This window comes from Clavelina lepadiformis, chromosome 4 (genome assembly GCF_947623445.1).
Source record: "Clavelina lepadiformis chromosome 4, kaClaLepa1.1, whole genome shotgun sequence".
In the NCBI taxonomy this organism is placed as follows: Eukaryota; Metazoa; Chordata; class Ascidiacea; order Aplousobranchia; family Clavelinidae; genus Clavelina; species Clavelina lepadiformis.
This window is the reverse complement of record NC_135243.1, coordinates 8,246,303-8,274,221: the sequence shown is the minus strand read 5'-3', so window position 1 is coordinate 8,274,221 and position 27,919 is coordinate 8,246,303. Positions and strand designations below refer to the sequence as shown.

The 27,919-nt window shown below is 36.4% G+C and overlaps 4 protein-coding genes across 4 annotated transcripts; all 4 read right to left on the bottom strand.

The window, feature by feature from the left end:
• Positions 1-1,168: 1,168 nt before the first annotated feature.
• On the bottom strand, positions 1,169-10,350 carry LOC143451359 (dynein axonemal assembly factor 5-like). The gene is made up of 14 exons (XM_076951844.1): positions 9,725-10,350; positions 9,056-9,169; positions 8,661-8,785; positions 7,791-7,909; positions 7,386-7,618; positions 6,671-6,778; positions 5,741-5,848; positions 4,070-4,213; positions 3,656-3,821; positions 3,210-3,357; positions 2,819-3,070; positions 2,389-2,527; positions 1,762-1,876; positions 1,169-1,558 (listed from the first exon to the last, which is right to left on the bottom strand). The coding sequence occupies exons 1-14, from the start codon at positions 10,340-10,342 to the stop codon at positions 1,437-1,439; spliced, it is 2,511 nt and encodes an 836-aa protein (XP_076807959.1). The 5' UTR covers positions 10,343-10,350; the 3' UTR covers positions 1,169-1,436.
• Positions 10,351-10,371: 21 nt separating this feature from the next.
• LOC143451361 (transcription initiation factor TFIID subunit 13-like) lies at positions 10,372-11,256 on the bottom strand. Its single transcript, XM_076951846.1, has one exon. The coding sequence runs from the start codon at positions 11,158-11,160 to the stop codon at positions 10,801-10,803; it is 360 nt and encodes a 119-aa protein (XP_076807961.1). The 5' UTR covers positions 11,161-11,256; the 3' UTR covers positions 10,372-10,800.
• Positions 11,257-11,259: 3 nt separating this feature from the next.
• On the bottom strand, positions 11,260-17,502 carry LOC143451360 (nuclear protein MDM1-like). Its single transcript, XM_076951845.1, has one exon. It carries the CDS (start codon positions 14,529-14,531, stop codon positions 12,486-12,488), a length of 2,046 nt encoding a protein of 681 aa, XP_076807960.1. The 5' UTR covers positions 14,532-17,502; the 3' UTR covers positions 11,260-12,485.
• Positions 17,503-21,430: 3,928 nt separating this feature from the next.
• On the bottom strand, positions 21,431-27,034 carry LOC143451884 (prostaglandin G/H synthase 2-like). The gene is made up of 12 exons (XM_076952647.1): positions 26,774-27,034; positions 26,520-26,633; positions 26,168-26,311; positions 25,860-26,003; positions 24,870-25,048; positions 24,448-24,686; positions 24,159-24,250; positions 23,629-23,915; positions 23,339-23,486; positions 22,869-23,018; positions 22,667-22,764; positions 21,431-22,450 (listed from the first exon to the last, which is right to left on the bottom strand). Exons 1-12 carry the CDS (start codon positions 26,886-26,888, stop codon positions 22,202-22,204), a joined length of 1,959 nt encoding a protein of 652 aa, XP_076808762.1. The 5' UTR covers positions 26,889-27,034; the 3' UTR covers positions 21,431-22,201.
• Between the last annotated feature and the right edge of the window lie 885 nt (positions 27,035-27,919).

Here is a 27,919-nt window from a genome sequence, read left to right as displayed (position 1 = left end):
ACAAGCACCTATCGAACCTATTTATAGCCTACATCCCAGAGCTATAGTGGCCATGTTTTATGAATAAATTTAATGCTTGTTTTCTAAACAGGCACACTGTAAGGGTTTAGACACAGAAAAACACAGTTCGATCCCAATTAAAACGCATAATTCCATGACAGCCAGTACATTCTTCTAAATCAATTGAAATACATAGGATTTTAATTTACTGTATTTGCAATATTTGTTTTTAACAATCATATAGTGAAGTCGCGATCAATGTTTATTAAGTGTAGGCCTACATATTATTTACATGTACACATGAGTCTTAAAAAATGAAAGTCTTACATCGCGCGTATTTATGCAGCTACATCCTGAATATAGATTATCAATTTTATAAATGCAATATGCAGCTGTGTATGCAACCTGAGAGTTCTGATAAACTAGAATAGGTAAAAAATAAACACGAGACCGATATAGAGAACATGGCACTAACACAGGTCCAGAATATTGTATGCGGGTTATGCAAAGAATTCTCGAGATGTAATGCATGTGATTTGTGGGTGACACCAACACAAAGATTGGAGTTAAATTTAGTAACATATGAATGAGCATACAATACGTAGGTTTATTTTAGTTTTCTGATGGCACGACAGCAAGCGGCAATATGTATAGAGCAATAAGAATTCATGGCTACTATTTATAAAACTTTATATCTTATCTATACTGTTTATATTTTGCAATGGTCTGCAATTCTAATATTTTTTATTATTTTTGTTTTATTTATACAGCTTGTATTTTGCTACTTTTGTGTGGTCATGGTTGACGTAAATATTATAAAGCATCCTTGCATATGGTGAAAGTGGAATAAGAATGTGTCATGTTGTCTCAAGTTCAAAAGCGCAGTTTGGTGACTATAGCAGAAAACTGCCGATATCTGAAACAAGATGTTTCAAAATTAAGGATACCAGACAGTGATTCACAAATGTTATGATCATGAAACTTGGAGCACATTTTCAAAGGGGGCAGTCGATGCTTCGATTTAAGCCTGTCAACCGAAGAAGCTTAGCTAACAGCTTGAACACAGTGTTGGTCTTCTTCCAAGCTCAGTAGATGGATCAGTGTTAAGTAGACAAGTACAACAGTAATTGTAAACCTATTTGTGTTGAAATTGGTACCAGTGCTGACATCAAATCCTTGACAGATTTTATTTAAAAAAATTAAAAAACGAACTACCACACGGCATAACAAACTAGTTATGGATTATGGCACTCCTAGAAACTTGTGCCAAAATTGCTTACATAAAGCAGCAATTGAAATGATATATATCTCAAACCAATTAAAAAGTATTTGCACAAAAAACTTGCATCTAATAACTTTCACAAATAGATAGCAACATTTCTGCTGACGTAATAAGTTCCTAATCATGGGCGCATTGCAGATGAGCGAAACAATTCTTATTCCTGAAAGTGTTGAAAAAGTTGATTGCAGTATGCTTGAGTCCGATGTTTGTGTTTCACTTTTTCGATTTCTTGACGTAAAATGGTTGGAGAGAGAGCACCGCCTTCTTTTAAAACACCTGAAGAACAAATGTTATATAATCAAGATGTTTTTATCTTCATCGGGCAAAAGCAAAACGTTGAGTGGTCACTGGGCTAAGGACAGCTAGAATTAAGTAACGTTTTTCTACTGCAAGTGTAACATTATCATCACTAATGTTGTAATATAATAAAAATTAGTAAAACTTCACATCACTGTTTACTAATCACAAACGCCGGTTACTTTGTACTGCAAGTTGTATATCAGTTTCCGGGTCATCCATGTGCACTAGCAAGCCGCTGTACATACACTCTAAGTGCGCTTTGTATAATCCTTCGTCATAGCCAGGTTTAAAGCACTGTAATAAGACTTTGATAAGGGTTGAGGGAACTGTAAAATGCATCATTCAAGTAGGGCTGGGAATTTAGTTGTTGGCTTGTGGTTAGCTGCCATAGTCACTAATTGTCATGTCACATTGATAATTGCAAGCAAAACTACTGTTGTTTATTAAGGTATGTGATGAAAAGGATTGATTTAGCAGCTTACGTCATGCTACACCACAAATTTCATCAGAAAAACAAAGTATTCAAACATTAAAATGATTAAATTATAAAAGGGCAGCAAATTTCCGTGAGCCGATGGATAACCAAAAAGTTTGCTCCAAATTCTTTCCTACAAGTACGTTTTCGGCTAATGGCTATTGAAACCTTTAGTCGCTAAAAGCTCTTAGCCGGCCAAATTCTCTCAGCCCTACATTTAACAAGGGTAAAAGATGCTAAAGCCCAGAGTAATTACAATAATTACTACAATCACGCGAAAAGCGAAAATTAAGTAAAAATTTACAACAAAATGAAAAATCTACCCACATACCTTGAAATATTGCAACCATGCCTTAGTGACTGCGATTCTTATTTCGTCACTCGCATCGTCCATCCTCTTGAGAAGCTCCATGTAGATCTTATGGAGAATCTGGTCCAGGTCAAGTTCTCGTCCACATGTGTGGAACAGTCTGAGGACATTGAGTATTCTTTGTTTAAAACTCTGATACTGAGCTTGTTGCTATGACACGTTTTAGCAAAAATTGTTTAAATGTTTCTTCCTAATAAGACAAGTGATGATAATATTTCAAGCAGCAATGACGCAAATTGCAACAACACTTCATGAAAACAATTCATGTATAAATAAACAATAATCACTCACAAACATATGTAATTATTTACAACTACCACATGTATCCAGAGTAAGATTTCAGAAGCATGTTGTAATGAGAAATCCATGAAAAAAAGCAGCTCAAAATCACCTAGTCAATACTTTAGTTGTCGTTAGTCTAGTTGATTTGACGTCATCATCCAAAGTAACAATTAGTTGAGGAAGAAGAACTGGAAAAACCTGACAAGCTTTCTCAGTACTGACCAATCCACTACGCAAGAGCGCCCAAAGTGTTGCGATAGCAATACTTCTAATTGCTGATGCCTTGCGCCCTGCTTTCCACACGAGGTTTGGTGCAATCATATCACAAACCATTTTTTCTGCATGGTCCGCCGAGAATTGTCTGAAAACACAAACTGTACTGTATACAGAGTTAAAATTACCATTGACAAAAAAGTTAAGTGCAAAATTTTTACATGGAAACTTCTGTTACAGTAAAACATGAAATGATTTGGTGCTTGTTTGCTGAACCACAACCTTACTCTTTTGAATTGAATGTGTCACTTGCATTCATTAAAAGCTTGGAGAGGAGAGAGAAAAACTTCAGTTTCAACTCGGGATCCTTGTCGGGATGTAGGTTAGCTTTCAACATCGGCATTACTTCGTTAAGAACATCACCTACAACTGGACCTACATGCATACGAGAAATAATATGAACATCATCTTTAATTTTTTTTTTTTAAACTTCTTTATGTTTGGAAACTTTGTATAAATGTTTCCTCATGTTTCATTTTTTTGTGTATTAATCTTCAGCCGTTACCAACCAAGCTAATTTACTACTATTGCTAAGTGTGAAAAACTGCCGAATTAAAAATTAAAAAAAAGTTTTCATACCAACTTCACTTCCTCAACATAAATTGTAAGTGTATAAGCTTCCACTGCTGACAAAGTTAAAAAAGTATAAGAAAATTTTGCTGGACTTTCAAACCTGCTCTTGACAACAGAGCATCAAAAATAAATTGCTCGACTGAGTACATGGTCCACGACTCATATGAAGCTCGCATCGAGTCCAGCACTTGTTTGGTGTGACGTACAAACAAGTCCTGTGGTTCAATGCCTTGTGAAGCTGCTACAGCTCTCAATTGCTCATCACACTGAATATGTACACAAGTTGAAGTTTTAATATGTAATAGATAGATAAAAGCTGTGTGTATATGTGTATATACAGTATATGTTAATAAATAAATTAAATGGTACAAAACATTTTCGTGTTTACTTAAACTTTACATACCTACTTCTATAACCATAATTTAATGATGTTCAGAAAGCACCATTTACTTTGTACCAACATATTTCATTGCTAAAAACGTTATATTTTCAAAAAGCTGAAAAACTTTGTTACCATGTTTTGAACATCTTCGTCTTTGCTTAAAGCCAGTACAGTGACAACAATTGTGAATAATTGTAAGCTACAGTTTTCAACTCTTTGGTTGCAAGTAGTAATGATAGCATTGACACATTCTAGAAGTGCAACATGATAATCTGCCTGAAACACAGAAAGATATTACCTCTCTCAGCGTCCGGTTATTATTAATTACATCTAATTCGTGAATAATGCTGCTGATGATAAAAGTCATATTTTGTAAAACTACTTATTGTATTACAGTGATTTGTAAAGTTATTTACTATTACTATACTAAAGAACTTGCTTGGTGAAGTATATCAAAATTAGTTGGCCGATCCCTTAATTATTTTCCGTTCTTATACCTACCTTATAAGGTAAAAAGGTTTTATGGCCACATTATTCACAACCTAATTTTAATCTGGCATTTCATGAATGTGACGGTCAAGTTCTAAGACAAGTTAGCCTTACACCAAACTAGAGTTGTCAACAAGTGTACCAGGGAAAGAATTTTTCAATAATATTAAAGTGAGGGGCAAGCCCAAAAACAAGTTCATCTTATGTGAAAGAACACTATTAACTGAACATTCTGGTAAAATAATTAGAGATTAGGTAGTTAGTTATCAGCAAAAGAAAATCACAAAAATCTCAGTTTTTGGCTTTCATTGTGATGTAGAACAGGGCTATTGTTATATCATAGACTGGTCAAGTTGCTTGTATAATAATATATCAAGTTGCTTGCATAATATACAGTAGGTATTGCTGGATTTATGAATTTGCGAATGTTGTCTGTGGTTACCTATGACATCACAAGAGCCTTCATCAACGTCACGATTAAGGCCAATTTTGCAATTTTCTTTTGCTTGTAATTACTTAACCTAGAATTATTTATTAAAACTATTTTACCAGAATATTCAATGAGTACTGTTCTTTCATTTAAGATCAACTTGTTTTTGGATTTGCCCCTCACTTTTAAGTATTCAAACAATCATTGCTGCAAATGTATCACAAAGTTGTCGCTAGTCATGATGGAAGTAGCACAGTAGTAGTCACAATGCGAAATCAATACCTGTAATAGCTGCCGCTTGAATCAAGTATGACAGTCACTGCATAGGCTAGCTAATGTGTACCAGATGGAAAACGACCTTGCCTACAGGGGATTAGTAGCCGGTAATGTAGTCTTTAAACGCAGAAATGTCACATATGACAGTACATGTACTAGTGAAGCGTCCTTGTCTTTACATTATTTACCGTAATCACCTATTGGAATAGGCTAACACCAACAGCCAATATTCACTAGTAGCTTGGCATATTAGCATACTATCTTCACCAGTATAAATACGCAAACTGTATGTTAGGATAAACCTAGCTAATGCATAATATTCCTGTCTTGCACTGAAGTACGTATAAACTACACGTTTCTAGTTGCCTGCACGAAACTTTCTATTTGTACTTGAACCAAATACCAGTGTCAAACACATTGATTTCAAATGAAATACTCATATGTCACAAATAGTGAACATACTGTATTGTTGGAAATAACTGCCCAACCACTAAATACCTTTGAAAACGCTTTTGTCCTGTTTCGCTTACTGACAGTTATTCTTTGGTTTAAGGTCAACTAGTTTTAGCACTTGCCCCTTCCTAAGATAAAAATACTTAGTTACCAACCTTCTCAGATGCTTGGCACACTTCTGGTGAAGCAAGAAGTGAAAGAATATTTGATAACAATTTACCAATAACTTCATCGCTGCATCCTCGTATAGCCGATGACAATATCTGTGTTTAGTAAGTAAATGCAAATGGATGATGGCCAAACCGTATTAATCTCTTAGCGCAGTAGGCAACTTTAAGGTTAAGTTAACATTTTTTATTCTTACAAAAGAATTAAATTCATTCATATTTAATTAAAGATTATACAGTTAATTGATTAATTATGAGGCTATAATATTTACCTTGATTAATAAAGAAAACTAAGTTAATTTCAATGTCTACTTCTTACCAAGATTGCATTGTAGGGTTTTAACACAGTTTGCATAAATATGAACAAATTAAATCTAAAAAAGACAACACCTAAAATATACAAATACACGACAAAAGTCACCTAACTCTCTATACTTGTTGTTGGTCACATTTGTATAGCTAAATGGGGTAAAAACTATTTTGTAATTTAACTTACTGTCAGCTCGTTTATCTTTTAACTTTTTGTGCTACTACAGTTATGAAATCACTTTCATTTTCATGTGCTTTTTCCACAGGCCTCCACAAAAGTAAAATCTATTTATTGCCAACAGTATAGTGTATATACTTTTTACCCTACGTATGGGACAATAAGAAAAATGCCAGGGGAAAAAATAACCGAAGTTTAGAAAAGCATCGTACTGAAACAAACTATTAGTGAATAGCAGATTTTTTAAGGTTTAGCTTTGGAGATCGCTTTAAAATTTAAGAGGTTGTGAATTTTTAAGACTAACTGCTATTTTTCTGCTATATATAGCAGCAGAAGTACAAATTTTGAGAAAACATTAGAAATATTTAAGAGACTATTTCGTTCCCTCGAAACACGCTAAAAGTCATCAGTGAACAGGGAAAAGTTTTTACCTGTAAAGGTGGCGACGAACCATAGTGAAGTTGAACAGACTGCAGAAGAATATTGCAAAATACTTCAGGCTTGACAAACGCACCGATAAGATTACCACACTTCATGGCCTACAAAAAGTGTGATCAATTTATCACCAATAAATATCATACAATTGTCCGAGTATACGAGATCAACAATAACGTGTATATACATGTGATCAATGCACACTAGGCAGATGTTATGATTACAAATGGTCTTTTGGTAGTAAGTAAAAATAATTCATGGTTAAAATTACAACTTCATTTTACTTAAAGTCCTTTGATATAATCAACCTATATTCTTCTAACCTTATAGTGCAGTTAAAATGGCATAAAATTCAATAGAAAGCAGCATGTAATGCCACAGCCTAGACAACTTAAATACTACACTATATTTATAGAAGAATGTGGTTAATAAATCAACTTTGGTTACAGACAATTTCAGATATAATAATGTGTATTTGTAAGCCAAAGCACCAAAAACATAGCCAGAAATTGCAAATAAATCATTAAAGTACAACATAGGCAACTTGTATCAAAGAAAAAGCATAATGGTATGGGAAATGCAATTTGACACATAGGCAGGTAAGTTTCATCTGGACAAAATGCCGACATGGCTTGAAATAGGTGACTATATGGGAATGATTGTTTGATCACAGTAGGAAAATTACAAATAGCTAGGTAAATAACAACTTACACTTTGCACAACCATAGGTTGATCATCAGTGCAAGCTTTTAAAAGGGCTTGCACAAGAGGCTGCATATGCTGTGTGGTGTAATCTTCTGCATGAAGAAGAAGCACGTACAGAAGTTGTGATGTTTTCACTCGAGTTTCAGCCACCCAGTCACCGAGATCGCGTATAATTGCAGAGGTGAGTTTACTCAGGTTACGTTGCACTAGTTCTCGACATCCCAAACAAGGCCGTTTGACTAACAAAAATAAACAGAATTTTACAATTATTGTTTACAGAACTGTTAAGCAGCTATGTACTTATAAGACATCTAATTATTCAAAAATGGCACCGTGTAGGCTACCACTGAAAATATAAGTTATGATTGAGTAAAATATAGATGTCCAACATATGCTGGGTTAATGACAGACCCCCTGCTGGATACAATGGTGGCAGAGGCTGCGTAAAATCCAACTTATCCTTTAAATCTTGTTCGTTTTCTTGCTCGTAAAGTAATCCTGCCTCATTCCACAATCTCCTTGCTTCAGTTCTGCGCAAGTACGAAGTATAAATATCAATATAATAAAAGCAGTGCTGCCAAGCAAAAAATCCAAACATCGCCTTGTGAAGACCAGCCCAAGTACAACAAGTAAAAACAAGTCTTGTAAAAGGGAATTTCCTGTTTTACTAAGGGTGTAACAAGATGATTGAATCTTTATAATTCGTAACGTTGAAAAGTGTTAAACGCAAAAAACTGCAACCTGCGACCTATTTGGTGGAAAAATTGCAAACCTGACAAAATGAATGAGAGTACATCAACAAAAATAATCTATTTTTCCAAATATGCAGTAGAATCTGCTTAATGTGACTACAGATAATATGACCACCCGCTTCATATGACCATTTTGGTATGATCCTGAATTTTGCCATGTAAAATTCTCCAATTACTGTGATCAGTCTTCGGATATTCTGACCACTTTTTCAGCTTTTTTTTTATCAATCTTTTGTGTCAGTTATGCAACTTGACAGTGGCCATTGTGCCACGTGTACTCTCATTTGATCTACCTACATTCACTTTCATGTTGCTATATAACGTTAATGAAGTAATTGATGAATTGGGTGTTTTTTGTCATTTTCAGTCTAACTGTATCAATCCTGGTGTGATTAAAAGGTGTGATACTGTAGCAGTTTCGGTCATTGTGATCATTCAGATGTTATAACAAAAATGGTCTGATTCCAAGGTGGTCATAATAAGCGGGATGTATTGTGTATTATCGATTAAAAAGGTGCGTTTCTCTTACTTTATGTCTGGCATCTCATCATCAAAACTAGTCAAAATTAGAGGAATAAATTTGTAGAAGAACGAATATCTGTCAGGTAGTTCCAATAACCATCTTCCAATCATCCGAGTAACGCACATCCGCACCTAAAATTTGTTAACATAGAATAAGACAAGCAAGACTACATAGCTGCCAATGAAGGTTGTATTTATATCTTGCTTTTCATAAGATGTTTACCTAAAGCGAACACCTCAGGAGTAAAATGTTGACTTTTTGATAAAGGTAGGTTGAACAATATGTGGTCTATGCTCATAGTGGGCTTCATACTGAAATAACGGCCTCACAATAGGAAAATGATCCCAAGAGCAGATTTTGAAAATGTTATCAAAAAAGTGAAAACAGTGATTTTCCCATACCTGAGAAGACGGATCAAAAAACCTTTGTGCTAGGTGGGACACAACATCATCAACACTTTTGCCATTCCCAAACTGCACAACATCAGCCGTCGCTTCTATCACAGCAACCCGCACCTAATGTTTCACACATTGATATAACTAATGTTTTACATACTACAGTCAGACCTCGTTAATCTGAACCCCAAACAACCGGACTCCCTGCTATCAGACACAAAACTGCAGGGAATGGATTTCTTTCCATGCATTTTACTTTTTTGATATGGTAACCCCGTTGTCCGACTCTGACATAGAAGTTTTGGAACAGATGTGCCAAATCATAGAAAAGAATCCGATTAATCAGATTGTAAAGTGTAGAGCGAAAAAGATTTGTTGTGAAGTTTTTGTGTGTTTGTCGTAGATGACGAAAGCAGCAGTCGGACTCCTAACACTTCTCCAATAGATTTGAGCGTCGTTTATCTTTTTCATTTACATTCTTGACATTCACTACGAAAAATTTCATCCCATTCTTGTTTTGATTCCAATTACCCGAATACCTCACTAAACTGACATTCTGTGACAAAACAAAGTGGTCCAGATTAACGAGGCTGACTATATTAGTATTTGTTAAGTTTGACATTGTGATATGAAAAAAAGAACTTCACATTATTAAATAACAAACTAAAAGTTAACCTTAGAGTGCTGATGGGTTATCGAAAGCATCAGAGGTTTTATCAACGACTCCGACTGTAGATGAAAGTGTTCAGGTATAGTGCGGGCAACTTTGCTGGAAATCTTGCAGCTAGATTTCCTGACCTCAGCGTAAGGATCTAGTATAGTTTTCTTCAAAATATTAATGAGCTCGTCGAGATACCCAACAATCGCTTTTCCACTAAATTCGATGCAGGGCATCAAAATATCATCTAGAATCTGAAGGCGAAGTTCTTCTGACGGTTCTACAATCTCCTCCTGCCCTAATCGTTGCACGAGTGTTGGAAGAATGTAGGGTAACACCTGTTCTGGTGAAGGAAGAACCGAAACATAATCTGTGATAAAGGCAGCAGATAACTCCCGGTTCTTTTCCGAGGGGTCTGATAAACACTTTAGGGTAGGTTTTAAAACTTCCGGCGCAATTTCCTGAAGCAGAGTTCCTCCAAGACGACGAGCAATTGTTTCCTTTCGCAGGTCAATTAAGCCCCTTTTGCGGGTAATTTTTCCATCATCGGATAAGCAATTCACATGACGCTGTATCTGCTTGCGTATTGAATCTGTTGTTTCAACGCCATTACTTAAGGCAGCATCCCCAGACATTTTGAGGATGTGCTGAGGCTAAGTGTTACCTACATAAAAAGAAGGCATTTTAATACACATTGGCAGTTAATGAATACGTACATAGCCAAACGACTCAACAACTGATAAAATGCAAGTAGGCAAATTATATGTGTTTGCAAATACCACAGTGAAAAAACTACTTTTCAGTTTTCACAATCAGTAAGAGTACAATTCTCAAAAGCGTTGAAAGTGTGAAAGCATTTATATTTCTAATTTAAAAGCAGAATATACCAGTTGATAATAATTTATATGCGCACTGCTAATTTGCACAAGAGGCAAGTAGTAGAATTTCTGACAACAAGATAATCAAATAGCTTTAATTTCAAAAGCAATCACATTTTCCTGTGGGTCTCCTTGATTGTCATTTACTTGACCCATAAATGACAGTATGTACAAAAGCATAGAATGGCATATTTTTAGGAGGTGGTATGCATGTGTTAAAACTTGGCTTCATCAAATGCTCTTCGGGCCTTTTTAAGTTCTTCATTCATTGTCAATAAATCTTTTACTCTGGCATATTTCGGTGGGTCCTTTTGCACCAGATAAACAATATCTTCCACCTGCACTCTTCCCTGGCGTCCATTTTGGGAAGCTTTGTGGGCGATCTCGGTGATAAATTCAATGACAAGTTCTTCCAGGAGTTCTACGGATTCTGTGTATGGGTTTTGGTCGTCGCCAAAGCCATACATCATGCATCGGATTTCTTTAAAAAACAAACGTTTCTTTTTGTCGTCTGTTGATGATTGTACCCTAGAAGGAGTACTTTCACCAGAATAGCCACCAGTATCATCCGACATTTCTGATTTTCAGTAAATGTGTATTATCAGATTTATACCTATTTAACTTCTTTGCAAATGCAAAATAATTTCCTAAATTGTCTTAACCTTTGTTGATGCCTAAAGTAGCAAATTAAAACATTTTGGTGAAATAAATTCAAATATAAAAAATTTAGAATATAAAACCTAATACAAATATGAAAGCTGCACAATATAGGATGTCAACTCTAAAATATACAGTATCATAATCATAATTTATAGCACACATATATACAAATTAAAACAATGGGTATTTAAATACCTTAAAATTTCACAAAGCCAAAAAAACACACAATTATATAGCAAGTAATCACAATAATTTTGTCTCCCTGATTGACTTTATAGAGTAGACATACATGAAGTCAAGCAAAAGCAATTACTGATAATAACACAAGAACTTTTCCATTACAAAACCAATGTTTGATGATAATACAATAATACATTACATTAAATAGCTATATATAATGTCAAATTTAAAATCTTCAAGTTATGTTTGCATTAACATTAAGACAGCTGATCTTTCATGCATAGGCGTCAAGCTTTGAAAATATTTGGGTTTGCCCGACTTCAAAACCTAAATTTCAAAATATGGGGATTGTCATAATTAAAAGAAAAGACAATCTGATGGTAGTCATAGTGAAATGAATCAATATAAACCAGGATGTATCCTTTTTATGATCGCATTGCAACTTCACAGCTTAAAAGCTGAACGTATTTAAAGGTATTCACCAGACAATCGAAGCACAATCTCTGAGTATGTCACAGACTGCCGAGTATGGGCGGCAGACCCATAAATGACGGCTTTCTTGTATAATGAATTATTTTAATATTGGCACATTGCCAACTAAAACTACTCACCACTATTACTATTAACATGCTGTTTGTTAGCTTTATCAATATACTGGTAGGCAAAGCTAACTGAACAACAAAAAACAACATTTACACATTAGCCTACACTTATTTACACAATGTAGTACAAAATTCCAAAACCCTATATTTCTAAAAACTAAGGAACAACATTTACAGTGATATGAATACAGTAATAGAGTTTGGTACACAAATTTTCACAGTCATCAAAGAAAAAACTTTCCAAATAAAAGACAGAAAAACCATTAATTTAAATTTCACAAAACACATCAGGTAATTTCATGGGATTTGAAGCAAGATATATAATTCATTTGTGTCTGTGTTTTTCACCAAGCGGTTCTACAAACATGCCATATAACTTTCACCAAGCGATAAAAAAATACAGGTGCATGATATTTCAAGAAATGTATGTACACAGCTACCAACTAAAAAGTGCAGTTCTACTTTGCCCAGAAATCTTTTCTTTCACGTGACTTTTCTAATAATTGCTCAGCAGATGCTATGGACCGAGACGAAGCAAGAGAGAGCTGATCAAACGCAATCACAGGTCGGGAATTTCTGCTCCACGGTTGAAACTCTTGATCTCGTAGTGAACCTCTTATTGGTGCATGGAAAGTGTGTTGCATGCGACGTGGTATTTCTACACTCTTTGATACCTTAGAACTGGGTGAGGTTTTACTTTTTTCATCCGCTGCTGATTTCCTATTCTTAATGCTTTCATCTCTTGTATTCATTTTGGACCTGCTCGGTGTTTGCGGGGAATTAACTGGAGTAGGTTTCACCACAATTTTTCTCTTGCTTGAAGTTGGTGAAGTCAAAAGAGCTCCTCCTGAACAGGGAGTAGTTAAATCATGATGAGTACGTAAACCGCCTCCAATTTCCTTTAGCTGGGGAGTTGGGAGTCGTCCTTCAAAGTTATTACCAGTGGTTGAAGACTGTTCTGTAGAAACTAAAGTTTCCGATTCACTTACAGCATCAGTTCCATCTTCCTCATCGTTTTCGTCCCATGCTAATTTTCGTGCTACTGGCTTGATGCCAATTGCTATGCTTTCACTTGATGCTACACTTGGTGCACCCAATGAATCCCTTTCCACTGTTGCAATGCTTTCAATTTCATCTGCATTGTGGTCGGAGCCAACATTGCTTCTGACACTATCGGAAATATCGGCTGCTTCTGATGTTCCAGCGTTACTCCTCTTTAATTTTGACTCTAAGAATTGTGCAGATGCTCGAACATGTTTTTGTTCAGTGCTTATCATACTCCCTTGATTATCTTTGTCTGCTGACGGATCATGGCTGCTGGTAACTGAAGATAAGTCCCACAGCTTGTTCTTTGGAGAGACAAGTTGATTGATGTGCTCCCTATCAAAGCCTGTACCATCACGATTCATTTTATTATGCTCTGCTTGATCGAGAACTTTTTCATGATCCATCACCGGGAACTTTTGTTCCGGAAATTGATTTGTATATTCCGAGAGAAGCTTTCTTGGCGAGCAACGAGGTGGAGCAGGGGAGGTTGGTAGATTTTTCACTTTCAGCTTCATTGATGGTGATGCGGGGGATGTAAACGCAGGGAGGGATTTGCTCAGTGGAGACTGGTTTTTGAAGTTAGATGCATATTCAGATTTGGCACGCATCTTAGGACTTCTGTTGTGTGGCGGGATGGCTGAAGAAGAAGCATGTACCACATCAAGTGCATTTATGAGAGGAGATGACGGCACAAACTTGGCTGGTTTTCTAAACATCTGCTGGTATTCTGACTGATGCGCAGTATGCATTCGATAATGTAAAGGTCGATACCTTAAAGGAACAGTCTTTGCCTCTTTCTTAGGAGTCTTCTTTACCTCTTTCTTGGGAGTCAGTTTCTGTTCTTTCGATGGACTTGACAATACTGTTCTGTTATTTTTATGTTTTTGAGCTTTTGTTGGGCTGGGTTTAGGTGACGGCTTCTTCACTGCAAATGTTAATGGTTTGGTTGTAGATTTCTTTTGTTTTGCCAAAACTTGTAATTCTTCTTCTCTCTTCTTACGCTCAATATCAATTCTAACTTTATCCAGGTTGGTTTTCTCCCATGTGCTGAAGCTTTCATTTAAACTTTTCACTTGTTTGTTCTCCAAAGCAACATTTGTGCCAGTTTTTGCAACATCTACATCAATATTTGCTCGTGTTTTGCTAGAAGATTTCTTTGCTTTGACAACATAGGTCTTCTTCAAGACTTCATTCTCTTCAGGCTTTGGTGAGTCAGAAGATGCAAAACTGCCATCATCGTGAAACCAAACGAGACACTGGTTGGCTTCTGGCTTGCGATGAGGGACCTGGCGTTTCTTCGTAAAATTTGGTTCAACAAGCATTGTCATTTGATCAGATCTCAATCCAGCCTCAGGCATTGTTTGCTGCTGTGTAGGTTTGAACTGAGTTGACCTGTACGACGGGGTCCACTGATATGTGGATGCATATTCACTGACACCTCGAAACTTTACAGGCATATTTGCTTATAGTTTATCAAGCCTACATTTATACAATACATAAATTTGCCTAAAATGTTGATTGACAACTTTATACTTTGAGTTGAGATAAACATTACTTCGTATAACAGAGGTGGTCAACATTTCTTTGATATGGATTGACTACAAAATTTACTAATGGCATGCGATCGACCAATTGGAAATAAAGTCACAAGAACAAAAGTCATAATGCAATTTGTGGGCTCGCGTTCATAATAGCGACTGTCAGAACAGCGACTATCAATAGAGCGACCACACGACAGCGATTCATTTAAAACAGCGACTGTCAATAGAGCGACTACACGACAGCGATTCATTTAAAACAGCGACTGCCACAACAGCGACCTCACTTCTTTTATTAAATCCAAGGCTTACGCGCACACGCACTTCCATCTCCCACACCTCTCTACACACGTATGCACGCAGAAACAGGCAAATACTGCGTAGTGAAAGATTGAAACCAAAAGGGACTTTAAAACAACATTTTATTTGGACTATCCATAGTCACATGATTTAAAAAGCAATAAAATAAAATAAAAATGCAATAAAAATCAAGACACGTTTATTTCTAAATTGCGAGCAAGGGCTCGAAGGAACTGCCGCAGATCATACTGGCCTCGATTTTGCTGTACAACAGTGATTCGTGTGTTCATTGTCACGTATCTTTTCATTCGCTGAGTCAGGTCTCTGCCTTGTAGTAGCTGGGTTCGGTTTGCCCGTTGAAGGGCTTCCTCCCGTCTTAAAGCTTCGATGAATCGAAAGATGGATCAATAGGCAATTAAGCAAATGTTCAAGCCTATTTCAAAAAGCAATGATAAACAACAAAAAAATTTGGAAAAATGGAAAGCCTAGTTAAGTCGCTATCATAACAGTCGCTGTTTTAATGCGGTCGGCATTTAGACAATCGCTGTTTGGAATGTCGCTCACTTGATTACGTCTCTATTATGAAGTCGCCATTATGACAGTCGCTGTTTTGACAGTCGCTATCCTGCCTGGATGCCCAATTTGTGACTCTTTTACTGCAAATGGGTTTATGTTTATCACACATTTCCATAGTAAGCGGTATTTTGATAATTCAGAGTTAATTTTGTACATGAAAATAAAATACAAAAAGAACGTTCCACAATTTACTTATTATTTTTACAAAATGCAGGAGTATTTTAACACAAGCAGCAACCGAAGTATCTTTTTTGCCTTGTTTCATTGCTACGTCGTAATGTGGTTCAATAAACGTCTACTAATGTTTTGCTTAATTTTATCCAAGTTGATGGAAAATTTTTCTCTCCCTAGCAGCGGTTCCCAAACTTTTATCAGCGCGACCCAAATTCTAGTTTGGTGAACATCTCGCAATCCAAACCTCAAACAGCGTATCTACACATACAATGTGTATGGTGCAATACTTCTTTCCAATAGACTGACTGATTGCATCATATAAATTTCGTTCTATCATGAAAGAACTTGAAAGGAGGAAAAGAGGAACCTTAAAAGCATACAACACAACTCATTTTTGACCTTCGAGACTCGGATTTGTATTGCCTTGGCATGACCCATTGTTTGACCTTTCGCGACCTATACTTTAGGAATCACTGCCCTAGGCCTATAGGAATACCGACTGAAAAATTTTTTTTGAATCTTGTTAAGTCAACATAAAATCAAATGCAATTGACCAGTTAAGACATACGTGTCAAACTCCCGGCCCGCGGGCCACATCCGGCCCGCTTTACAATAAAACTTGGCCCGCAATGCTATTTTATACATTGAACTATTTTTGGCCCACGAGATCATTGTACAGTATAACTTACTTTTTTCAAGCAAGAAAGAAGATTATAAAAAATCGCACAATACAGCAGTTGCTCCATTATACAATAGAACAAATCGATTTATTCTAATGCATGTAATCTGGGCTGCTTTTTTTGTATTGTTTGTTAATTCTTTAATGCTTTTGCAAGAGTATGAATGAAACATAATGATGTAAGAGAGAAATAATCAAAAATATCCCAGTCAAAAATCGTCAAAAACATCAAAAATTTGGTGTTGTTTCGCTGCCTGTTCCAATTCATGTACTCGTGTCACGAAACGTTCAATCAAGTTTTATCCTTACACCCCGCGGCGTTAAATAAGTTTTGAGTTTTGGCCCCTGGTGCGATTGAGTTTGACACCCCTGAGTTAAGACAACAATCGACCGACCGATTGATTAATTATGATCGACTTGTAGGCAACTTATGTGGTATAACATATATAGCCTACTCGTAAGCATTCAAAAAACAATATATACAATTTTATAGCAACATGACTGGCAAGTATGGCAGTTTTTGACAAAGACGCAAATTTTGGAGTGACAGCAAGCACTAAACTTTAATTATTTGTTAATTTATTATAAATCAGTGTGAAGGTAAAAAAATGTCCGGCTTGGGTACTCAAATTCTGCTGCTTCATTTACTGTTTGATAATGCATTTGACTGCAAAACAATAGATCCTTTCCGAGTTACTGTGTGGATGGTAAGATTTTTTTCGATAACCTATACTTAACAATGGAAACGTTAACCCACCTTGATTCTTTTTTGAATCAAAAGTATTCTGGCCATTGGATTGTAAAGATTTCGCTCAAGTAAGTAGCATATGAATTCCTTTACGCTTAAAAAGAAAAATTTAAAAAATGTTTCCTAGTTTTTATTTTACAACAATTTGAATCCTACACACTGGACTCGGTAAATACGAAGTCACATTACGTTGTCAGCGTAGCATGCAAAGTAAAATGTATAAGAGTTTGTGTGGTATCTGTGGCGAATTTGAATGTGATAATTTGGTTTGTATTTACTTGTAGTTGATTATTTTAAACTTTGCTTGACAAGCCAAAGAAAATTAGCCAATGTAACGAATTGTAGATTACAGGCAAACTCTTACGCATTTTTTTATGCTTCGCTGACCATGTTTCTAGATGTCATTTCGAACAAGTTCAGTGCATACAATGCAAAGCACTGTAAAATAAAAACTAGGCAACATATTTGAAATTTTTTTTTATCACGTAATGGAATTCATATGCAACTCACCTTACAAATTTAATTACAAATTAAAAACAAATCAAAATTTCCATTGTTAGGTATAGGCGATCAAAAAAATCTTGCCAACCAAAAAAATGTCGGCGGTATCTCGGAAAGGGTCTTATCTGTCTATGGCACATGATAGCTGTCTGGACATTGCCATTGGTAATCGTTTATTCTGTGGGTTTTTCACAGTTGGAAGATAACACATTTTTTGTGATGTCTTTACAAGTAATGGTGGCCGTTAGGGAACTGATTATAGATTTAAAGTAAAACAAGAAGAGTTTTATGAAAGTTTTAGTGTGAAGATACACTCTGTTTTTGATAGATGTAGAGGCCATGCTAGTTGTCACCAGTTGTCTGTATACAATCATTTGTTCGTATATTTTTTAAGCTTCCTAGGTTTTTCCCGTTCATTAACGATATTACCAACTGGCATTATCTCTTGTCTTTGCCATGCAAATGAAGAGAAAACACAATGAACATCTGAAGATCTTAGGTTACTTAAAATATCTAAAATTTATGTTATTTAATCTCCATAGCTAAGCATGGTACGTAAAGTGTACACCAATCGTCTACATCTCTTTTTGTCATATAAGAAAAGTTTTCTGTATCGACATAACATACTGGGCACTGCAGAACGACACTTTCAGCATTTGAGCTACTCCACTCTTCACTGTCGTTGGTAGCTGGAAAATTATTAAATCAAGCTGTTACTTTTGCGTTTGATAAAAGCAAAAAGTATAAAAGACTAGACTTCTACTTTTAAGACTTGTCCCTTTTTTTTCCATGGTAAAAGCAAAAAGTAAAATTTGAGGTGAATATTTTGACCAAATTTGAACCTATTTCTGAAGAACCAAAATTCAGTATCTTCTGTAAGTCTAAGTTAGTAAGTAGGCTAAATTAGCTAGCTAGCTAAATCTGCATTTTCTGCAGACGTAATTTCTCTTTTGGGATGATTTTGAAACCTATCTTTGATGGTTTAGTATGGTTGTTTGGTGGTATGGTATCATAACATTTCTCGGACTGAGGAAAGGTTTTGCACGACTTAAACTCGGCAATGATTCTTCAATGATTCCTGCAATGATTCCTTTTTTAATGTTATTTACACGTTGGGTTTAGTGGCCGTGCTAACCATTGATCGTCTTTATCTTAGGTTAACATCATTTTTCAACGTTTTAAGTCCTTGGGCTTTGCTGCTGGCTGAAAAGTAATGTTTCTACGTTCTACGTTGTGATGGAATAAACACATTTATTGACATGTATGCGTGAGTTAAGTTTGGCTTGATGAATCATTAAAGTACGATTTCTCAAAAGTAGGGCTATTTTTATTTTGACCTAAAAAAATTTTGTTTGGACTTTGCTTTTACCAAATTTTGACCTAACAAAATTGCTTATTTGTAGAGGCCACAGTTCTTCCTCCAGTTACCCAAACATAATATTTTGTCGATTTCAGACCCAAACGTAATATTTTGTCGAAAAGTCAAGGTGTTTTATGGATTATAAAAAGTGCGTCGTGTTTTTTGACGATAGATTTAGGTAGCTTGTGTTATTTTTTCCTTGTGAAAAGGGCACTTTGCCTCGATTTTCTCCGCATGGTAAATTCTAATAAACAGGAAATTAAACAGGGAAGAAGTAATGTAACCCCCTTCACGCGGCTTTAAAGAAATCACTACAGAAAAGTGTTTCAACTTATTTATTGTAATACAGCATCATGTAATTTTTAACATTTTCAAGCTTGAAATTTCTGTCTTTTCTCAATAGCTTTTTCAGCATAGAAAATGAGCGTTCAACTGTAACTGATGTTGGCTGAGCTTTTTGCAGTAACGCATAAGTGGCTGGAGGAATGCTCGAGTTTGAACAGTAGGCTACATTATTGTTTCCACATCAGAATTGGCTAAACGTTGCTCGATGTAATCTCGAATTGAACAGGGATCCTCGTGAAACTGCATGTTTTTTATTTAACTTGAACGCTTCTTCCATGCTGCAGTCACTAGCTTCCAAGAGTTCGACGTTGTTTGTAAGCGACTGATAGTTTGAGAGAAGGACCAGGTCTGATGCCAGCTGATCTTCGTTTATAGCCTCTATTGCCCTGGTGACCAAAATTCCGCCGCTTGTCCAGTTGTTTACAATGGCACGAACAGCAGGAAGGTGCTCACTGTAGTAAAAAGCAGCTCTAAGCCAGGTTGCCCATCTCGTAACCACATGTAACGGAGGCGACGGTAAGCCGGCATCACGAAAATCTTTAGACCGGTCTTTGTTTTTAACTGTTGCCGCCTTTACTGTTGCTACGACTGCGTCTACGTTTTTGAAGTAAGCACGCACTCGCATTGCGCAGTTGTGCAGTAAGTGTGCTAAGCAAGTGACGTGAAGTAGAGAGGGATAAAATTCCTTGAGTGTCCTGCCGGCAAAAGTCATGTATCTCGCAGCATCCGTCAAAAGCAAAGAAAATTGTTCACGCTTAATACCAAGTTGTCGCAAGACATCGTCCACAGTGTGAATAATGCTGCTGCTGTTAATGCTACCATCACGAGCAAGACAATCAATCAGGAAGGTTTGAGTTGGAGTTTCCAAACTTCCTACAAGCACGTTGATGTACTTTTGCCCAGCCACATCCGCCTCATCTACGACCATGAAAATTTTTTTATCTTATACCAAATCACGGATTTCATTTTCTTTTTGCCTTGCTAGCGTGGCAACGCTAGCTCGAGCAGCAGTCTCAGAAGGTAAATTCTTTCCTGTAGTGGCAAACAAGGATTTTAAAGCTGGATGATTAAGCTTATGTAGAGGAATGTCAGCGGATAAAAGATCATTTGGAGAAACTCGCGTGAGTTTTTTGTGCATCTCTTCAGCTAAAACAACAATACCTGGCAGCAGTGACATAAATGCATTTGATTTATGCTCTTGGCAGCCATCTGCACGAATAAAAGTAAGCAATTGCTCTTAATGAAATTACAAGGTAGTAGTCGTTGATAATTTGTACACTTGCCATAAAAATAGTATACAAAATGGTTAAAAGCATGACTTTGTTATATTTTGTTTAATCCTTTCATCAATCTAATCTTACCAACTCAAAATGTCAGCTATACCAACTAACCGTTGGGTGGTGCCTTGCTCTTGCGCACAACTCCATTGAAGCTCTTTCTGTCGAATTTTCCAGCGCTAATTTGCAAGAAGAATATTTCAGACTCAATGGAGCATCTGGCCACATATTCATGGCATTAAATTTACTATCAGGTATTTGGAATAGCAAAGTAAGACAAATTTCGTGCACAGGTTTTTTACGGTAGCCTATGTTTTATACCAGGGTTTCCCAAACTTTTTGGGACACGTACCTCTATTTGTAAATATTTTTTTTCGGACCCCCGTATGTCGCATCAATTTTTCTGTCTAACCAACGAGGAAGAATAATACGAACCCGAAAATAAATAACACTAAATCATGTTTACTAACAACATCAATGCGATGAATGGGGTTGCTTTTTACTGCACAATTTATCAATTCCCGGAGCAATTTGTGACAAACTTGTTAGTCAGACACTACGGCAAGTTTGGACCCCCTGTGCAGTCATCACGTGGTTTTAAATGCAGTTTTTGTAACTTTTTTGTATACTTGCAAATTGTCTGGATCGGACACTTGCTTGGAAGACAAACAAGAATAACTTAAGTTGTACGTAATCCGCGTCCCTGCATATACTCACTGAAGCGTAGCGACATAGCAAACGAGAAAAAACTAGATTTAGAAGTTTCTAAAACAGCAAAAATTTCGTTCTTTAGTAGCTTTGTTATAGCACGTTCTTTAATAGCTTTGTTATAGCTTTAGGAGTAGCACGAAACCGGAGACTGCCGAAGATTTTTTTATTTTAAATGAAACGTTTCCAACATATCGGAATGCATTGACAACTCACTTTCACTTAATCTTTTCATATAGGCAACGAAATTTAAAGAAAGAAATTCTCGCTAAAAGCAAGTGCGATAGAGTTTGTACGCCAACGTCGAACGCCAAAAGAACCAGAAATACCCGCACAGATATGGCGTGACGATGTTACCATGGTTGTGTCAAGTATTGTCCCCGTTGAGATCAACCGATTTGAAGACCTAATTGCTGATCCTGAGTACACAGCGACCGAGTTATTACCGCATTACAACGCTACTGTCTCATTACTTCAAATAAACAGTATAACGAGGAGAGCGAAGCATCTCAGCAAAGTTAAACAAGCGTTGTGTACGAAAAAGTAAAATCTACTTTGCACGTAACATGCCTAAAACAATATAAATATTGTAAACGTCGAGATAGCCAGCCCTAGTATTTCAGTCATCATTGTCTTCTATAGGGCCGTACACAGTGGTTTGTAGTTTGCACCATCTCACATACGAAGCTCCAATTCATCGTGATTACCTTGGCCAATGGAAAGGAACGTTGGCAAAAATCATAGAAGACATTTGTGGAGAAATTATGAATCAATTGCGATACCAAGTCACGTGATAATTAGAAGGGTAACAAGAAGTGAAACTCAAACAAGCAGGGACAGAGAAAACGCAGCAAGTAACCCCAACACAAACACTTTCAACACATTTAAAAGGCAAAATTGTTAAAAAAGCGAAAGATATTTTCACAGTTCCGTTCGGGGTCTTCTATCACTTTCCTGTTCTGTGTCTGATATTTTTTCCCGTGCAGATATTATAACCGGTTTATCATAAACTCCATCGTCCACATGCTGATGCCTCATCACTTTTTTTAAAATGTGTGAAGAGTTATCTTCGTTGCTACCATTATGAACAGAAAACGGCTTATACGTTACATGATCCGGTACTTCAAAACTTATCAACGGACACCCTTCGATATTTTCGCAGATTAATTTCTGTAAACAAAAGTTTAAAACTTTTACCGTTTGATATAAAGCACAGCATCAGCCGGAGTATATCCTATTCTAAAAATGTTTCAGAATAATTACAGTGGGATTAAGTTCGTTAACTCGAAGCAATTTAATCGGTACCTTCAATTTCGAGTTAATAAGCTTCTACTGGATTAAATTTATTAAGAAAGTATATATGTAGGCATAAAGTGTACGTAATACCTCTAAACTAGCCGAGTTGACTACATCGAAGCCCTTTTTACCACCAAATGTGCTTGGCTTCCACCACGCTGGAGACCCAATTGGATTGCTAAACACGCCTAACAATATGCGGCTTATTTAAGAATTTTTTTAGATGTGTGACAAATCTAAAGTAATTCCAGCTGTATGTTATTGCCTCTTATTTATGTACAAGAAATCATACCTTTTAGTGAATAAGGCGAACCAATTTCTGCCATGGACTGGCCGAACAACTGATGTGATCTTCTTTGCTCTAACATGAGACCAACGAAAAATTCCACAGCACCAATATCACCGTACAGTAGCTCTAGCTCTTGAGCTGCTTTGGTGTCGCCTACAATTATAATAGCATGCAGTTTATTGGAAGCTTATCGTTATCTTTTTTAGTCTTTTGGCGCCTATACTTCACTTTGCGATAAAAACCCTTGCAATCTTATCTGAGCAATTAAAAACAAAAAAAAAACGCTAAACAAAATCTGCAATCGAACAACAATTTCGTTGTAGTTTTACAGCATATCCCCCTTGGCAATGTTTAATCAGCAGAAACTTTGCAAGACATCTTTGAAGCCATTACTCATTACATTGTTTTAACGTGCAGTGATGTTTCCCATGACAGTGAGAACATTTAAATCGATTAGATACCTATCGCATTACCTACGAAATCATAAAAATTTTTATAAGGTGGAAGGCCAAAACTCTCCCGGTATTTGTTGAAAGGTTGAAGGCGCAGCCGCCTTCCATCCTGAATTGCTTGCTTCGCCACTCCTAAGGTCGCTGGCCCTTGAACGTTGAGGCCGACAATCTGCAAACAAACAACATATCATGCGGTTACCATCACTCAAAAGTCAATCACAAAAATTCCAACATGTAGACTGTAAAAGATAACAAAATTCTATTTTAAGAACATCCGAACCCAAAACTGGTTAACACAGAAACGTTTTCACCTTTCCAGCAAATTGTGTCGAAAAATCATGGGCAAGGGTCTTCATACCGGCTTCAACAACTGGCTTCGGGTTGAAAATTAGGTTTCTAATTGCGTAAATATGATCTTGAATTTTGATGTGGTCTGGTGTCAAAGAATGCCACCTGTAAAGCAATTGAAATTCCAATGCTATTTCGTTGTGATAGGAAAACCCAACATCGTGAATTATTTCCGGATCGAAGATAAGCTTGTAGAAGTAGCCGCTGCTGTGCTGTACGTAGTCTTCAATAATTATTTTCAGCGTTTTACCTAAGTAAAACATGATTGAATAAGGCATGACATAAAAAAATTGGAGACGACGGCAACGAAATAGTGCTCGTCTTATCATAACAGTATTATGGGTTACAGCCTTTGTTACACACAACAGCAGATGATTTTCCTTCTTTCATCAAGCACTGTTGCATCGATTTGATTAAATTATTTACACAAAAAATTAACACTTAAATCTTTTCAAACCATCATTTAAACGCGTATAGTTTTAATATAATGCACCTATGAGTATAAGACGTGTGGTTTGAAAAAACCTTTCATCGTCCCAAGATGGATATTCTTTTTTCAAAACGTCACAGACCCTATTGTGTTCCCTGAAACAATAATAGTGCTTCAGTGTTCACAAATCGCATGCTATTACACTTTTTTGCCGCCAAAAATTAAAGCTTACTTACTAAAACTGCTTTTAACTAAACATCTTTTGAAAATACTGTACTTGCTATCGAAATACTGTTGTAAAATGTTTCACAAAATACAGGAACACATGTCATGTCAGCAACAATCACTTTACCTTAGCCACAGGGTGGCGAAGAAGAGCAACGGCGGTTGCATTGTGAAACCTGGATGTCCGATGGCGAAGCGATATTCCTGTGGTACTTTGTCAATGCCGTCCATCAAAACTTGAGCATCTTCTACAAGCGGAGGAAACATTTCACCTCCGATGTTTGAAGACTTCATTTTACCATCGATGTGGAGTCGCAAGGCGTGTTGTCTTTCCTGGGTATGTCCGTATATGTGCGATAAATCGACCTATATATGAAAGCGATTGGAAACAAAAAGACGCAGTGTTAATGTAGATTGCAAACATTTATCTGACAGCATTTACTTTGTTTTTGTTCAAAAGCTTTAAAAGCATTTTATCGCCGCTTTTTTCTGCAATTCTTCATATTGTCCATACAACACTGGTCATACATATTATATACGCAAACGTACGGAATTTTGGCCCCACTGGTGGGGCAGTTCCTTTTGCCAGTCTGTCTTGAAAAACTGATGACTGAAGTGTTGTGCAAAAAGTGGAAACAAGAGCGACGTGCGGGTAGGAGAAGGCTCAAACTGGTGCCTTCGAAAAAATTTCTGCAGCAATAGATCAACATCGGGCAACGTTTTTCTGCCTAAAATACACACACTGTTGTAATTAAAAGCAAAAAGAAGCAAGTTACGCAAAAGTGCCGAACAAACACGGTGATTGTGTTTGAGTATACTGTTAGGCCATCGATTGTTATATATTAAACTATTAACTTATGATATAACTTAAATAAGTAATAATGTAACTTATAATACAAGTTTATATAAGTTAACTAATGGAAGTAAAAAGTTTGATCGTATAGTTTAAGGCAAAGCAAATGTTGCAGTTGCTGATAATACACTATGTGGTTCAAATCATTGAAGCCCCGTAAGTTGAGTTTTAATCGCAAAATGTGAAGGCTGATTTGTGCTTCAAGCATGCCGTAGCTTCCGGTTATATACTTTATAACTCGGCAACCCGGAGTCTATATGACACGTCTTATTTTTTCTTCTTGAAAGCCAATTCCTCTAAGAAATTTCCCGTGTAAGTAAGTTTAAATGTTGATACTGAATGCAAAGATCTTTCATGTTAGCAATCGACGGCACGCTCGTAATGAGTTTGTTTTGTTGTTTAACAAGGTCTAAGCGTTTGTTCACCCAGGCATGCCGCTCTCAAAAGGGAGGTTATTGATATTTACCTGGTTATTAACGTCGTAGGATATGTAAAACCTGCATTGTGACGTCCTACTGCATTAACATTGACACAATTAGATGGAAAAATCGTGGTTTCATTGAATTGTTTCGAAGGTTTGCATATAAAACTATGTTTCGTTTAGTAGCCATTTTGCGAAGCTTCTGCATAGGGACTGCAAAGATATCTTTTTATATATAGCATATACGTTAGTCATACGGTTTTACCTTCAATTCCCATCGGAGTTGGGCAGTTTTGTGGGACCGGGGGTAGCGTCCTAACATACATGCTTTTGTTTGAGTACGTTTCCCAGCAAGGATAGTTCGTCAGAGCACCGTATGGGCTTGGTTCCGCAATTGACTTCATTCTGACTTTACAAAATTAAAAAGATGTCATAAATCACGTTAATTTTATTTATTATAACTTGCACTTAAATGTCTAGTGGCTTTATAATTACACTCGTGCTTGTAATATAGTCATATAAGGAAATTGATACAAAGTTTAGATATTTTCACGTTTAGACATTTTGTCTTACTCAGCAACACCACTTTCATGAGGTATCTCCTCAACCATGTTGTGTTATTAACAATTTTCCAAAGCCACTGAAAATGCGTGAAGAAATAATGCAGGTTTTCCTTGCGAGGTTTAAGCCACGTTTTCACTCTTGTCCCAAAATATGCTGATAGAAAAAAACTTATGACAGATAACTAAGCCTTACAACCTTACAAACAAGTGGTTTAGCATTGTTCTTAGAAACATATCATTGGCAACAACAGTCCACTATCAGTATTATAAATACAGTAAACTAATAGTACTATTACAAATTGTATTTTGAAATGGATTACACGATGTACGCGAGTAGTAACGTAACTCGTAACTCTACTCACGTATCTCACAGTTTGCTCCGTAGAAGCCGGTAGCATGACAGTCACACTCGTAACTAGACAATGATGATGTACACACCCCTTTGTTGAGACATGGAAAAGAACAACACGGATCGTCTGAAACGTTTGAGTAAAGCTGTTTTCATATACGGAAAAAATGCCAAAACATTTGATAAAACTTACAATTTTTGCATTAAGAGTGTGGAGCATTGGAGCGTATCACACCATATGTATAACTGCCTTATTTCATGACTTACGCAGCGACTGGTCTGACGCCGATGACGTTGCTTCCTTTGAATCCGTTACGTATGTGCTTGTTGCGACTGAGAAAACCATAACTGCAACCAGGAAGTTATAATATGACGATATCATATCGGTAGTGGTCAGTATGATCAACCAATTTGTTTTTAAAAATTGTACATGCGAAGCTATTTTTCACAATTTACTGTTAATTTAACTGAAATGTTATAACACAGTAAACTAAACCTAATCTAAGCTTGCTTTCTAATCTAAACAACAATAACTTCAATTACTTCCCAAGCAACTACAATCGTCCCTTCGGATACCCATTCTGCTAACCCAGCTGCCTATCTTGAACAGGTGACTGCTACTAAGGGTAAAATAGTCACTTTAAACACTATTACAGCAATGCGAAGTGCTGTACATTGCTGTGTATACCATGGGTGATGTCTACCCTAGACTAATCCTTACTCTGCGTTGCCAATTTAGTTTCGAGAAGCTACATTTAGCTCAATTTATTGTTGCTTTACGAATTTTTAACCATAGCTCAAAAATATCATACTAAGGCTTAGGAAGTATCTGAAACGGATATGGTTGTCAGAAATTCCCCACGTTTGGATTACGTAAAGTGATTCAATTAGTTTTTTTCTTCAAACTTTAAGTTACAGAGTTTTCGCACTGTGTTTACATAGAAAAAGATTTAGCAGTTTTTATTTTGAACTTTAGTTTCTTTTTGCAACTTTCGTTTGGCAACACTGACCTATTGGAAAAGCAACAGAGAATATTATGATAACTAATTACAATGAATTATGCTACTTTTAGGGACTGAAATAAATTTCATATAATGATATTACATAGATTCTCGTAATGGAATAGCCTAGCTTGACAATACTTGCCGCTCGTCTGAGTTATGCGCCATGAACATTGAACATATTTTTACGGTCGAGTTCAGTAATTTGTTTCGTTTTTAAAGTGTTAAGCCAACCGAAAAAATAATCTTATATTACCAAGAGTCTAAGCCTAGTCAATCGCAGTCAACGCTTCTCTAAGCGCGGTAAAATAATTAAACTTCTTGCCTTTTAAATCTTGTAAGGTAAAAGCTTTTGCCCAATTAAACAACGTTTCTATTTCCCATACAAAGTTGGCAAGATTTGTCGTTCCTC